This window comes from Coregonus clupeaformis, chromosome 20 (assembly GCF_020615455.1).
Source record: "Coregonus clupeaformis isolate EN_2021a chromosome 20, ASM2061545v1, whole genome shotgun sequence".
NCBI classification, from domain to species: Eukaryota; Metazoa; Chordata; class Actinopteri; order Salmoniformes; family Salmonidae; genus Coregonus; species Coregonus clupeaformis.
Genome location: NC_059211.1, coordinates 4979825 through 4994502, shown reverse-complemented (window position 1 = coordinate 4994502; position 14678 = coordinate 4979825). Strand labels below are relative to the sequence as shown.

General features: G+C 44.6%; 1 protein-coding gene across 3 annotated transcripts in view; it reads right to left on the bottom strand.

Moving 5' to 3' along the window:
- The window catches only part of LOC121533263 (alpha-1,6-mannosylglycoprotein 6-beta-N-acetylglucosaminyltransferase B), a 145865-nt gene that overhangs the window by 67590 nt on the left and 63597 nt on the right, over positions 1-14678 (bottom strand). For all 3 annotated transcript variants that reach the window (XM_041839076.2, XM_041839077.2, XM_041839078.2), the window contains exon 7: positions 13614-13778. In XM_041839076.2, the coding sequence (XP_041695010.1) occupies positions 13614-13778 (165 nt within the window). The remainder of the gene's footprint in view (positions 1-13613; positions 13779-14678) is intronic.

Here is a 14678-nt window from a genome sequence, read left to right as displayed (position 1 = left end):
ACAGTAGGCATGGTTCTCTAAGTATCAGCCATGAACACATGTTCATCCACCTAGCAGGGTTGGGGTCAATTATGAATAGCGGAAGTGCCATGCAGATGGTGGCCCCTATGTACTTACCACAAATGCCTTGTTTGCGCATTTTGCCGTATTGTACATTGCTCTTAGTTACTCTTTTTTTGTATCATCATTAGCGCAGTATACATGGTCCCAATTGAAGCTCCAAGAAGCAGGCAATTTGAAAAAACGATAAAAGTAGATAGTGCTGATTTATTGGCACATTGAACTATGTAGCGCGCCGTCGTTAAAAAACTCTATGGATAGTGGTAACACCTGAATTATATCTGAATTTCAACATCTTTATGCACCTTCGCCATTTAGTTGCAAATTGTCCTTTAATTCCATTTCAATTGTAGAATTTGAATTTAATTTGAATTGACCACACCCTACAGGAAGCAGAATTTGAATTGAATTTGAATTGACCACACCCCACAGGAATGATAATTTTTATTCCATAAAATTCAAATGGTTTTGGCTATTCAAATGGATATTATTTATGTGAACACAACACTATACAATGTTAATTTTGACATAATGTATGGTAACCAATACTATGTTTAACATATGATTGAAACATTTCATTCTCATAAAACAATAAATATTCTATAATAATTCATATTTCACTAACATGTTATAAAAAACGAAACAGAAAAAGTACATTTCCCAGAATGCATTAGATCAAACCAAACACTCCAGAATGGAAGGGAACAACCTAATATCTCATGACAAAAATAAATAAATAAAATACTGTTTGACATCTATGAGTGATAATCAATTTGATATTTTAAATGGTATCTGTATTTCTTATGTATTAATTGACAGAATATTTTGGTAAAACGTGTCAAAGGAATGACTTTTCATGTTTCACTTCCAGTTGAATTTCTTTGAATTGCTTTGAATTAAATTCGACTTCCTTTCATTCAAATATAATTTAAATTCTGCTTTCGGTGGGGTGTGTCCAATTCAAATTTGAATTTCAATTCCTGGGTTGAATTGAATTAAATTAACCCCAACCCTGCCTCCTAGAAATCAAGAAAACATTTATATCAGTTCAGAATCCAACTGTAGCTGTAATAATACAGTAATTAGCATCAGACACACAAGAGCACATGGTCATCCTCAATCAATCAAATATTTTCCAGATAATTTCTATTGTGTTCCATAGACAATAGACATCTGCCTACATTACTGTTAATCATACATCCGACTCTTGCTGTAATAAAATATGTTTCTGTAACAATACACTATGGAATCAAAGACAGAACACATGTTCATCCCTACTGTGTATTAGACAGAGGCCACATTCCAAATGGCTCCCTATTCCCTGCATAGTGCACTACTTTTGACCAGAACCCTATAGGCCCTGGTCAAAAGTAGTGCACTTTGTAGGGAATAGGGCACCATTTGGGAAGCAAACAGAGTCAGTCATGTCAGAGAGGTACTGTGCAGAGTAATCCTGATGAGCTAACACAGCATGAAAAGCCCCTCTGCCCCAGATAGACACAATGAGACAAACTTTCACTGGCTTTTACATAATGAGGTTATGAGAGTGGTGAGTTTGTGTGTGTGAATGTGTATGTGTGTGTATGTGGTGTGAGAGTGTGTGTGTATATGTGAAACAGAGTGTGTGTGTGTGTGTGTGAGTATGTATGTGCGTGTATGTGTGATAGTGAGAGTGTGTGTGTGTGTGAGAAGAGAGAGTGTGTGTAAGAGTGTGTGTGTGTGTGAGCAGTGTGTCTCGATGAGTGTCTGTGTGTCAGTCTGAACTGTTGTGGAAGTGATTAACAGCCCTTTCTCCACTCAGTGGGGCACACTCATTAAGTTCCTGGAGGCTGTTTTACCCTCTTCTCTCTCTCTCTCTCTCTCTCTCTCTCTCTCTCTCTCTCTCTCTCTCTCTCTCTCTCTCTCTCTCTCTCTCTCTCTCTCTCTCTCTCTCTCTCTCTCTCTCTCTCTCTCTCTCTCTCTCTCTCTCTCTCTCTCTCTCTCTCCTCTATCTCTCTCCCTCTCTCTCTCTCTCTCTCTCTCTCTCTCTCTCTCTCTTCTCTATCTCTCTCTTCTCTCTCTCTCTCCCTCTTTCTCTCCCTCTCCATCTGCCACCCCTCTTTCCCTCCTCTCATCCTCCCTCTCCCTCTCTCTCTGTCCTGTGTGTGATGCCTGAGTCACTGTCTAATCATGTGCTAAAAGTCACAGTCAGCGGCCGGCAGGATGCTAAACAACAACACTGGCACGCACCACCACCTCCTCCTCCTCCTCCTCCTCTAGTCATCTTCCGACAGATTGTACAAGCGCCAGAACGGAGGGAATGAAATTCAAAAGAGTGGAATTTATGATCATGATGAGATTGATTTGTTTCATTAATAAGCAAACTATTTAACACTCCTGGTCGCCCAAATCGAATTAAAAAGTAATGAGGATGAAAACAAGAATACACAGTGGCCCTCAAGGACTGGAGATAGAAATAGATTTGGAAACAGACACACAGAAATACCCAGACCCATAGAAACATCCCTGCCACAGACAAACTTCAAAACCAGCTCATACCAGTTCTCCATGTCTCATCTCTGCTGACTTCTAAGCCCTCTACATGAGTGTGTGTGTGTGTGTGTGTGTATGTGTGTGTGTGTGTCTGTGTATCGAGAGAGTGTCTATGGGATACAGAGTCGAGCGAATCGAGCGCCAGCAAAACGCGACTGGCATGAAATGAAATATCACACTGATTTAATAAGCTTGCTATATTAGACTTGTGCTTCATAAAAAAGATAAGTGAAATTAAATTACAGTTTGGGTGGCAGATGGCTCTGGCCACGAGAACACCTTTGGCCAAAAAGGGGGATATCACGCAAATCTGGAAACCACGCACTAACGCAGAAACACTAGTGTGAGATTGAACACACACAAAAACACGCACGCACACACACACACACACACACACACACACACACACACACACACACACACACACACACACACACACACACACACACACACACACACACACACACACACACAGAGCGGTGGAGTGGAGCGCAGTATGAGGAAGATACGTCATCTGTGAAGCTGCAGAGAGAGGAAATAGGGGAACAGCACTGTGTACCAGTCTTGATCTGCAGCCGATGTGTATCACTGACAGTTGGTGACCTTGATGTTTGTATGTGTGTGTGTGTGTGTGTGTGTGTGTATGTGTGTGTCAAAATAAGTGTGTGTCAAATGAAGTGTGTGTCGCAGTATGTGACTGTCTAAACTAATGGAGGTGTTAAAAGTGTGTGTGTGTGAGTCTAAACTTTGTGTTTTAAGTGTGTGTGTGTGTGTATGTGTATGTGTGTGAGTGTGTGCGTGTGGTAGATGTAGAAGTGACATTCCAGTGAAGAGGTCTCTATAATACTGTGTCTCTCCAGTGCTCACCTCCACTCATCGCTAACGCGCTAACCACAGCAGAATCCTAATGTTTAATCTGGTGCCCGTTAGCAGGGTGGTGTGTAGGGTGGTGTGGTAGCTTGAGTACCTGTGTGAGTGTGTATGTGTGTGTGTAAGGGCATCTGTTGCGCTCTAACAACCCTGCATGCCCACATACTGCCCTTCCGCCAGCCGGTCTGAAGGGCACAGATGTCTGAGTGAGGGGGTTGGGGGGAGTTAGGGTGGCACACAAGCTGGCACTGCCAACTACAGCCTCTGCCCTCCCCTTTACCCCCTTTCCATCACGGCTGCATACTGTTTCTTACCCGCTACTGTAGGTTGTAGGTCAGTCTATTCTCCAAGTAACACCGAGAGTGATGGGGTAATCATCACACGCTCGCAAACACACACACATAATTGGTCTTTAGTTGCTAGGATTGTTTTGAAAAAAACAGCATACATAAACTCAGCCACTGCTCAGCTAATAGCCTGGGATTGAAGGGAGAAATGCAGCTAATGCTGAAGGTCTCCCATAGCTCTCCTATACGCTCCTAGAAAAAGGGTTCAAAAAGGGTTCTTCGGCTGCCCCCAGAGGAGAACCAATTTTTTTGGTTCCAGGCACAACCCTTTTTGGTTCCAGCTAGAACCCTCTGTGGAAAGGGTTCTACATGGAACCCAAAACGGTTCTACTTGGAACCAAAAGGGTTCTACCTGGAACCAACAAGGGTTCTTCAAAGGGTTCTCCTATGGGGACAGCCGAAGAACCCTTTAGGTTCTAGACAGCACATTCTTTGCTAAGAGTGTAGCTCAGGCTGTGACTGCATAGCTGAGATTCCCATTCCTCCATCGTTAGAAACATATTTCTATTCAGTTTGTTTATCACTGCTTTTGAGCTTTAATGCTCTATTTTTTGTCAAGAAATACAAGCTCAATGTTGGACTATGCTTTTGTGTTTGAGTATTTCAGTGGAACTGAACAAAGTGTGTTGCAGTATATGGTGGTGGATGAGGTGAGTTCCTTCTTACAATTCAGATCACTTTGAGACTAAAACTCTGTATAAAAGTAAGTCATTATTATTATTAATAAGGGTTGTTACAATTTGCCTCACAGATGTTCTAGTTTAAAGAACTAGGTTAAGATGGCAGTTTTAAAAACTCCTCAGGTTTTATATAGCTATCAGGAAAGGTTCAAACTGACTTGACAGGGAAATGATTGAAATTCAGTAGGAGGCCTTTGTGGCGTCCCACAGTCAGTCAGTCAGTCAAGATTTCGCTCCTCTCTAACTAACACACATGCACGCACACACACACACATACACACATGCTCTCACACACACACACACACATACACACATGCTCTCACACACACACACACACACACACACACACACACACACACACGCACACACTCTGACTCTGCGGTCTAGAGGTTCGACAGAGCAGGAATGGAACTTTTTTAAACCCCACTCTTTCCAGAGGTAGTGGGTTCAATTCCCTCAGGGATCACATACATGAAATAGAAATATATGCAGTCAATATGCACTCACTCCACTGTAAGTCTCTTTGGATAACAGCCTCTGTTGAGTGGCATATATTATAGAAAATATAAAAAACACAGACAAAGACTCCTCTATTCCATGCTCCCCTGGGATCCGTTCCCTGTCCCTGTTTCTGCCACTGACAGGTAAAATAATGGTTATTCTCTCTCTCTCTATGTCTCTTTCCCTCTCCCTCTCTCTTCCTCTCCCTCTCCCTTTGTCTCTCTCTCCTTCCCTCTCTCTATGTATATTTCTCTCTCTCTCTCTCTCTCTCTCTCTCTCTCTCTCTCTCTCTCTCTCTCTCTCTCTCTCTCTCTCTCTCTCTCTCTCTCTCTCTCTCTCTCTCTCTCTCTCTCTCTCTCTCTCAATTCAATTCAATTCAATTTGCTTTATTGGCATGACGTAACAATGTACATATTGCCAAAGCTTGTTTACAATGTAAAAAAAAAAAAATGAGAATCAAAATTGTCAACGGGACAACAGTAACAACAATAACCAAGGGTCAAAATAACCATACATTCAACAATAACAATAAATATACAGTAAAGGACATGTGCAGGTTGATTGGTCTGTCAGACACTGTCCCTCAACTTATGGCAGGCAGCAATGTAGTGCGCTGCCAACCCACAGCTCTCTGCGTCCTCCCCCAACAGGACGGGTAGCCTATCCTCATCAGAGAGGTCTTTGAAACCTTGAATAAGAGTTTCAAATTTGGGGAAATGACACTCTCTAATTGTTTTATATTTTTGACATTTTGTCAGGAAATGCAGCTCCGTCTCAGGTTCTGCTATTGTGCAGTGGTTGCACAGCCTTTCCTCTACAGGGAGCCAGGTTTTCCTGTGTCTACCCTTCTCAATGGCAAGGCTGTGCTCACTGAGCTCTGTACTTTGTCAAGGTTTTTCTAAAGTTTTGATCAGTAACCATGGTCAAATATTTAGCCACGGTGTACTGTCGATTTAGGGCCAATAGCACTGCATTTGCTCTGTGCTTGTGCTTGTGTTTCCCAATAAGCAATATAGTTTTGTTTTGACTGTGTTGTAATTTGGTTTATCCTGATTGATTGGATGTTCTGGTCCTGAGGCTTCAGTGTGTTAGTAGAACAGGTTTGTGAACTCAGCCCCAGGACCAGCTGGATGAGGGGACTCTTTTTCTTTGTTCAGCTCTTGGTATTGCAGGGCTTGGTAATGATATGAGAGGGGGTCACTGTATTTTTAGATGTTTCCAAAAACTTAATTGCTCTTTTTTTGAGTTTTTTATTATTAGTGGGTATTTGCCTAATTCTGCCCCTGCATGCATTGTTTGTAGTTTTCCTCTGGACATGTAGGAGAATCTTACAGAACTCTGCATGCAGGGTTTCAATGGGATGTTTGTCCCATTTGATGAAATCTTGTTTTGCAAGTGGACCCCACACCTCGCTGCCATAAAGTGCAATTGGTTCAATGACATATTCAATTAGTTTTAGCCAAATTTTAATAGGTATTTCAATTTGAATTTGCTTTTTTAATTGCGTAGGAATGCCCTGCGTGCTTTCTCTCTCAGTTCATTCACTGCTTCATTAAGGTGTCCAGTTGAGCTTATTTTTTAAAACCTAAGTAATTGTAGTGTGTGCAGTGCTCTATATATTTTGTACCAATTGAGAACTTTGGTCTAATTCCCTGAGATCTGGATCTTCTCTGGAAAATCATTATTTTAGTCTTTTTGGGGTTTACTGTCAGGGCCCAGGTCTGGCAGTACTGCTCTAGCAGGTCCAGGCTCTGCTGTAGGCCATGTGCTGTGGGTGACAGCAGGCATAGGTCATCGGCGAAGAGTAGGCATTTAACCTCTGAATTATGGAGACTAACACCAGGGGGCTGAGGATTTTTCTAGAATAGTGGCCAATTCGTTGATGTAAATATTGAAGAGTGCTGGGCTCAGATTACAACCCTGACGAAGGCCCCGCCCCTGGTTAAAGAATTCTGTTCTTTTCTTGTCAATTTTAATGCTGCACGTATTGCCAGTATACATTGATTTAATTATTTCATATGTTTTACCCCCTACACCACTTTCAATAACTTTGTAGAACAGTCCTGTGTGCCAAATAGAATCAAATGCTTTTTGGAAGTCGATAAAGCAAGCGTATATTTTGGTATTATTTTGGTGGACATGTTTATCTATCAGGGTGTGTGGGGTGTAAATATGATCGGTCGTGCGATGTTTTGGTATAAATCCAATTTGGCTTTTACTCAAGACATTGTGCTTATTAAGGAAGTTTAGAACTCTTACATTTATAATACTACAGAAAACCTTCCCCAGGTTACTGTTCACACAAATGCCTCTGTAATTGTTAGGGTCAAATTTGTCTCCGTTTTTAAAGATTGGGGTTATGAGTCCTTGATTCCAGATGTCAGGGAAATAACCTACACTCAGGATCAAATTAAACAGTTTTAATATAGCCAATTGAAATTTTGCACTAGTGAGTTTGAGCATCTCATTTAGGATGCCATCAGGTCCGCATGCCTTTTTAAATTTGAGAGCCTGAAGTTTCTTATAGAGCTCCTGGTCAGTAATTGGGGAGTCCAGTGGATTTTGATTGTCCTTTATAGCTCTTTCTAATCCATTCAACTTCTCATGAATTTGGCGTTGTTCTGCGTTTGTGTCAATTTGAACGGTGTTGTAGAGTGTTTTAAAATGGGTTGTCCAAATGTCACCATTTTGTATCGCTAATTCCTCTTGTTTAGATTTTTTAATTTTTTTCCAATTTTGCCAGAAGTTGTTTGTGTTTATGGACTCCTCAATTAGCGTCAGCTGCTTTCTGTTGTACTGTGCTTTTTTGGTTCTGAGTGTACGTTTATAGAGTTTAAAGTCTCACAGTAATGAAGGCGTAATTCACCATTATTTGGGTCTCTGTGCTTTTGGTTGGATAGTGTTCTAAGTTTTTTCCTTATAATTTTACAATCTGCATCAAACCAGTTGTCATCTGTGAGCTTTTTTGTTTTGTTTTTTATCAATTTCAATTGTGCTTCTTTTGCCGTTTGCCTGAATATATAGTTGATGTTTTGTACTGCTAGATTGATGCCTTCTTTACTGTGAGTGAATGTGGTATCCAGAAAGTTATCTAAGAGTGTTTGGATATTTTGGTTCCAGGTTGCTTTCTGGTATTCTTCTGTGCTGTTTTGGGCCCATCTGTATGAATGTCTGATGTTGTACAGCTTACTGGGCTGTGAATGTGTGGTTGTTTCCATGTCTGTTCTTTTGAGGAACAATGTAATTTGGCTGTGATCAGACAGAGGTGTTAGTGGCTTGACAGTGAATGAGCTGAGAGAGAAGGGGTCAATGTCTGTGATCATATAGTCTACTGTACTGTGGCCAAGAGGTGAGCAGTAGGTGAATCTCCCCAAAGAGTCCCCCCGTAACCTACCATTGACAAAGTACAGACCCAAGCTTCTACAGAGCTGCAACAGATCCCTTCCGTTTTTGTTGACGGTGCTGTCACTGTTGTTTCTATTGGGGGAGATTAAGACAGTTAGAAACATTATGGCCTGTAATAAAGCTGTCCCTCGTGTGCTCGTTAGGATCAGGTAGTGTTCCTGTGCGCGCATTTGTGTCCCCACAGATGAGCACATCTCCCTGGGCCTGGAAATGGCACGTCTCTTCCTCAAGGGTGGGGAAGATCTCCTCTGAGTAATATGGGGATTCTGAGGGGGGATATAAATTGCGCAAAAGGAACACATCTTTTTCTGTCAGTACAAGTTCTTTTTTCAGTTTTAACCAAATGTGATATTTGCCAATTTTGAGGGGGATCAATTAGATGTTGTAGGGTCGGATTTGTACCAAATGATCAGTCCTCCAGAGTCTCTGCCTCTATTGACAGAGCTGTGTTTTTTGTGACGGCACAATTACCTCTCTGTAACCTGTGGGACAGTGAGTGACAATGTCAGCCTTACACCATGTCTCCTGCAGAATGATGACGTCAACATCTTTAAGATTTTTGTTGAACTCCAGTGCTAAACTCTTCAGTCCAAAGGTTGATGAGTTTAGGCCCTGAATGTTCCACATGCTAACTGACAGTGATTTCATAGTCAGAAATACAGTAATTAACTATTAAGTTGTTAAGAGCGAGATAAACAGGATAACAGCTAACATTTTTTCTGTTATATATATAAACATTCCTATTCATTGAACAAGTACATTTTAGTACGATAGGTGTGTGTGTGTGTGTGTGTGTGTGTGTGTGTGTGTGTGTGTGTGTGTGTGTGTGTGTGTTACATGCGTCCGTGTGTGTTTAGTGCAGTTTGGTGCAGATGTATTGGAGGAGCTGTTTAATCTCACCCAATCCCACAGGGTTCTCCTGTCCTCTGACGACCTCTGCGTAGCTGCGCTGGTCCTGCTGTTGGGCCCTGTGGAGTGGAGGGGGCCAGGTCTGGGCCGTGGGGCTTCCTCTCTGGTCTGGTAGGGGTGGTGGTCTGGTGCGGGGTAGTAGGCTGGGCCCGGTCCGGTCTGGCTAAGCCGATGGAAGTGGTGATGGTCTGGTGGTGGGTGGGGCCTGTGGGGGCTGCGCTGGGTCTGGTGTGGCGTTGAAGGGGCCTGGGGCTCCTTGTTGGTGCAGTGGTCTGGTAGGGGTCTCTGGGTGGTCCTCTGTCCAGTGCGGCATGGGGTGTTTGTCTACCAAGTGCCACGTCCTTTAGAGACTTGACAAACATCCCTACTGTCTGCTTCCTCAGGTGGGAGTAGTCGTGCAGATGCTCTGGGGTGATTGTTGTGTGGTGAGCAACGTGTAATCGTTTGGGAGTAGGCCACACCCTCTGGTGATGTCATCGTTGACTTTCTGAATGGTACGGTGATGGAAGTCTTTGCGGGGCAGCAGAGTGGAGATGGTGATGTGGGAGTTGGGGAACCGCTCAGAGGCCCTCTCTCTGCTACTCTGTTGACCAGCCTGCCTACTCTCCCTGCTCCTCTCGTAGGTTGTTGGTGCGGTGTGAATAATAATGTGGCCTGGTGTGCCAAAGTCAGGCTGGGACAGGATGTGGAGTGCATCCCTGTGTTTTTGGGCACCATATTTTGCACCTTGTGTTGGGGGAAGAGTTTATCTTCTTGGATGAATTTCCCATTTGAGTCAATGAGGATGGCCACCTCAGTGGGTTTTACCAGATTAGTGTGTTTACGGTCTGGGGCTGGAGTACACAGGGCCTGTGTACATGGAGGGGTGTGTGGGGGTGTGTCAGGGGGGCCAGAGAGCTTCTCTCTGTCGTAGGTGTCTCCATGTGAGCCTCCTTGTTGACTGGGTGTGTGGGTAAAGTGTTGTCGGTATGGGGGGGTTGTGGGTAAAGGTGGGTCGGTGGGGGTGTTAGGGGTGGTGAGGGGCTGCAGCTTCTCTCTAGGAGTCTCTACAGTCTGTTCTCTGTGCTGCAGCACCCTCTTGATGCCAGACAACTCCTTTGCCATCTCCTCTTTACCTGCACCAGCTCTCTCCTCATGGTGGCCTTTACCTCCTCCAGCGCTGTGGTAAGGCTCTCTCTCAGCTCCTGGACAGAGTTCTTCAGCTGGGTCCTGCACTGGTTGATCTGGTCCTGTAGAAGCTCTGTGTCTGGACTGGTGGTGGTGTAGCTGGGGAGCTGCTCCTTCAGCTCAGTAACCCATACCTCTATCACTGCCAGCCTGTCTCCAACAGGCTGATGGTAGTGGGGTCTTGGCTCTGGTGGTTGTAGGCAGGCAGGGGGAGGATGGTCCTGCTTCTGGGGTGCCTGGGGTGAGGGGAGAGGTCGGGGTGCTGTCCTTTTCTTTTTGCTTTCCGCTATCTTCGTTAGGGTGGGAAGTCCTGCACAACAGAGCTGAGTGCAGCCTCACTGCCCTGGACCATGACAGTGCCGTTCTGATACATATTTACTGTCAGAAACCTGTTTTCCTGGTCCTTATCGCTGTCCTCAAAAATGTGGATTTGCCTTCCCTTGCAGATGCCTTTCTTCGTGGTATAGCTGAAATGCCTGGTTACAGCTGTATGCCAGGCAGTAGTGTGGTCTGTGTAAAATAACAGGTTTGTAACAGTCCTGTTTGTGAGCAGTCGGCAAACAAAGTTTCTGGGTTCTCCCTCAGAATTCTGTGTTTAAAATTGATTCTTCCTTTCTCTGATTTGATTTCTGCTGGGTATTCAAAAAAAAAGCGGGGAAAGTCTCTCAGTTTCTGTCGCTGCTAACGCTGCTAGCGCTGCCTCAGTGGCCATGTTGCTATGGTTACCACCAGTAAACAGTTAGAGCTAGACGTTAAGCTAACTGACCGATTTGAATTTGGCTAGCTACCACGATGAAGATTGGTCTTTTAACTCACTCTCTGTCGATTTTTTTCCTCCTTTGTTGATCTTCAGTTGTACAATTTGATTACCTATACATTTTACTAATTGAATCGTGTCAATCTCGCTCTTAGCAAACAAAAAGTTATAACAAGTCAGGAGCTGTTCCTCTGCATGACCTCTCTCTCTCGCTCTCTCTCTCTCTCTCTCTCTCTCTCTCTCTCTCTCTCTCTCTCTCTCTCTCTCTCTCTCTCTCTCTCTCTCTCCCTTACTCCTTTTCTCTCTCTCTCTCCGCTTCATCAAGTTATTCCTTTTCCGGGAGCACACACAAACCAAACAAACTCAATCAAGGGAAACAGAATTGAATCCCCAGAACATATTGGAATGTTAAAAAGTGAACGGGAGAGTTTGGATTGCATCAGTGGAGAGAGTAAGAGACAGAGGCAGAGAGGGAGGAAGAGACAGAGGCAGAGAGGGAGGAAGAGACAGAGGCAGAGAGGGAGGAAGAGACAGAGGCAGAGAGGGAGGAAGAGACAGAGGCAGAAAGGGAGGAAGAGACAGAGGCAGAGAGGGAGGAAGAGACAGAGGCAGAGAGGGAGGAAGAGACAGAGGCAGAGAGGGAGGAAGAGACAGAGGCAGAGAGGGAGGAAGAGACAGAGGCAGAGAGGGAGGAAGAGACAGAGGCAGAGAGGGAGGAAGAGACAGAGGCAGAGAGGGAGGAAGAGAAGGATAGAGGAAAATATAGGAAGCACAAGGGTCAGAGTTAAATGATGGCAGACTGCTTTTCCTCAGTCCGCTGTAGAGGACTCCCAAGTATATTATTCTTTAGTTCTTGACATGTCGTCTACTGGTGGGGTAGACACACAAGCATACCAGAGAATGACAGTCAATACCTGATCTGAGATCAGATATTATCCACATATTAAGCACTCCCTCACAGGCTGTACACTGATCCCCTATCAGTATTAATTAGGTAATGATAAACAGCATTGGACCGGCTGGTGTAGAGATAGCACAGTATCACACAGCCGGAGAGATGAGAGGACAGATCTAAAATAACAAATCCATTTCATGCGTTTGAGGCACGAGACGGCTCCATCAATCAAGACTGGGGAGGGTCTGTGTGGATGGACAGCCATTTTAGGCCTGTTGGTTTATTTTAGAGAGAGAGAGACGGGCAGAGAGAGATGTGAGGAGAGAAGTATGAGGCCTGTTATTTTATTACTGTTACATTGTATAAAGATTTGAAGACAGGCACAGGAATAAGTCTTAGGGGTTTTATTTACTCCTCCCAACACAAACACGTCTATATATACAAAAGGGATGTAACCCTAACAATGAGTGAGGTGTAACCTCAGCACAATACACGGGACGAGACCCGTAAACAACAAGACCACAATACATGGTACTCACGAAACCAACGGACATGGGACAATAATCGACAAGAACAATTGGGAACAGAGGGCACATACTGTATATACACATACTAATCAGGGGGAATGGGAATCAGGTGTTCGTAATGAGACAAGACAGTCCGGGGTTGGTGGTAATGATCCATGTCAGTGATGCCTATAAAGCCAGTGACGTAGACCTCCGGAACTGGTGACTGGAATGAGCAGCAGTACCAGGAGGATTCGTGACAATTACCTCTTGATCTCTCCATCTTTCGATTTTTCCGGTCCTCCCTCTCTCTCTTATCCCTTCTCTCCATCTCTCCATCTCTCTCTCTACCCCTTCTCTCCATCTCTCCCTCCCTCTCTCTCTCTACCCCTTCTCTCCATCCCTCCATCTCTCTCTCTACCCCTTCTCTCCATCTCTCCCTCCCTCTCTCTCTCTCTACCCCTTCTCTCCATCTCTCCTTCTCTCTCCATCTCTCCATCTCTCCATCTCTCCATCTCTCCATTTCACTTTCGTTTACCTTCACTCTTTACTTCATCATGTTGCTGAGAGTGAATAACACAATAATAGAATCACACAGGAAAAAGCGGCATTCATTGAAGGTTGTAACAATTGGGAGGGAAAGAGAGAACTCACTTTCAGTCTGTCTTTCATGTACTGGGTGGTATTCCCTGACTGAATGTGGAAACAAGCAAAGGCAATAACAAAACAAGACAACCCACCCCCTCCCTCCCTCCCCTCCCTCCCTCCCTCCCTCCCTCCCTCCCTCCCTCCCTCCCTCCTCCCTCCCTCCCTCCCTCCCTCCCTCCCTCCCTCCCTCCCTCCCTCTCCCTCTCCCTCTCCCTCTCCCTCTCCCTCTCCCTCTCCCTCTCCCTCTCCCTCTCTCCCTCTCTCTCTCTCTCTCTCTCTCTCTCTCTCTCTCTCTCTACCTCTCTGTCTTTCTTCCTCTCTCTCTCTCATCTCTACCTTCTTCTGTTCCCTCCAGCGTTGGCGCAGCTTGGCGTGGAGGCGCTGGGCGGCCGTGCCCCACTGTGATGCCAGCCTCCTCATGCGGCGCTTCATGAAGCTCAGGGACTCTTTGCCCGTGCCAACCTGGTCCAGCAGAGATGACAGGTCTGTACGGAACGCAGCCTATAGGGAGGGGGAGGGAGAGAGAGAGAGAGAGAGACAGAGAGAGACAGAGGTCCATTCGTTTTTCCAGTTTTATCTTGTCTTAAAATGTTTTATATGATCTAAAATCCAAAACAATAAAAGCCTATAACTTTACAGAGATGCAGATAGAGTGTAAGTAGTGAAGAAAGACATAAGAAGAGGGTGAGAGATGGAGAGAGTGTGGGAGGAAGGATGAGAAGAGGGGAGGTCAATTGGAGCGAGCCTACAGATATTTATGGCATTAAATGATAGCTACCCATACAGGCTCCTCTCCCACTTTCCCTCTGCAATAGGAACACAGTGGTTCAGAGGAGTGTGTGCAGACTGTGTTCTCTGGGGAGATAGTACTACAAGCTAAGTCTCTAGAGAAACCTGTGCTAGTTAAACGGCTATGACTGTGTAGTCTAAAAGTCTCTCTCTCTGTCCATCACACACACGCACATGCAAACACACACACGACGCACTTACACACACACACACACACACACACACACACACACACACACACACACACACACACACACACACACACACACACACACACATATACAAACATACACACCTATATGCTCACTCAAAGACTTCTTAAAAGAGCTGACCCTGCTACAAATGGCCTAGATTATCTGGCTAACAGAGACACTACTGTAATTAGGAATGTTGCCAAACACTAATAAGCTATTCAATACTAAAGTACAGCAGAGAATTCAAGTAAACATATCCAGCATTCACACTCACACTCACACACACAGATCACACACACAGAGACACATACAGGCACACACACACTCGCACACACACACACTTTGTGATCAGGGATCTCTCTCTGTGTGTAGGTCTCTTTGAACCTGGTCAATAGCTGTGCAGGTATTGTTTTGAAAA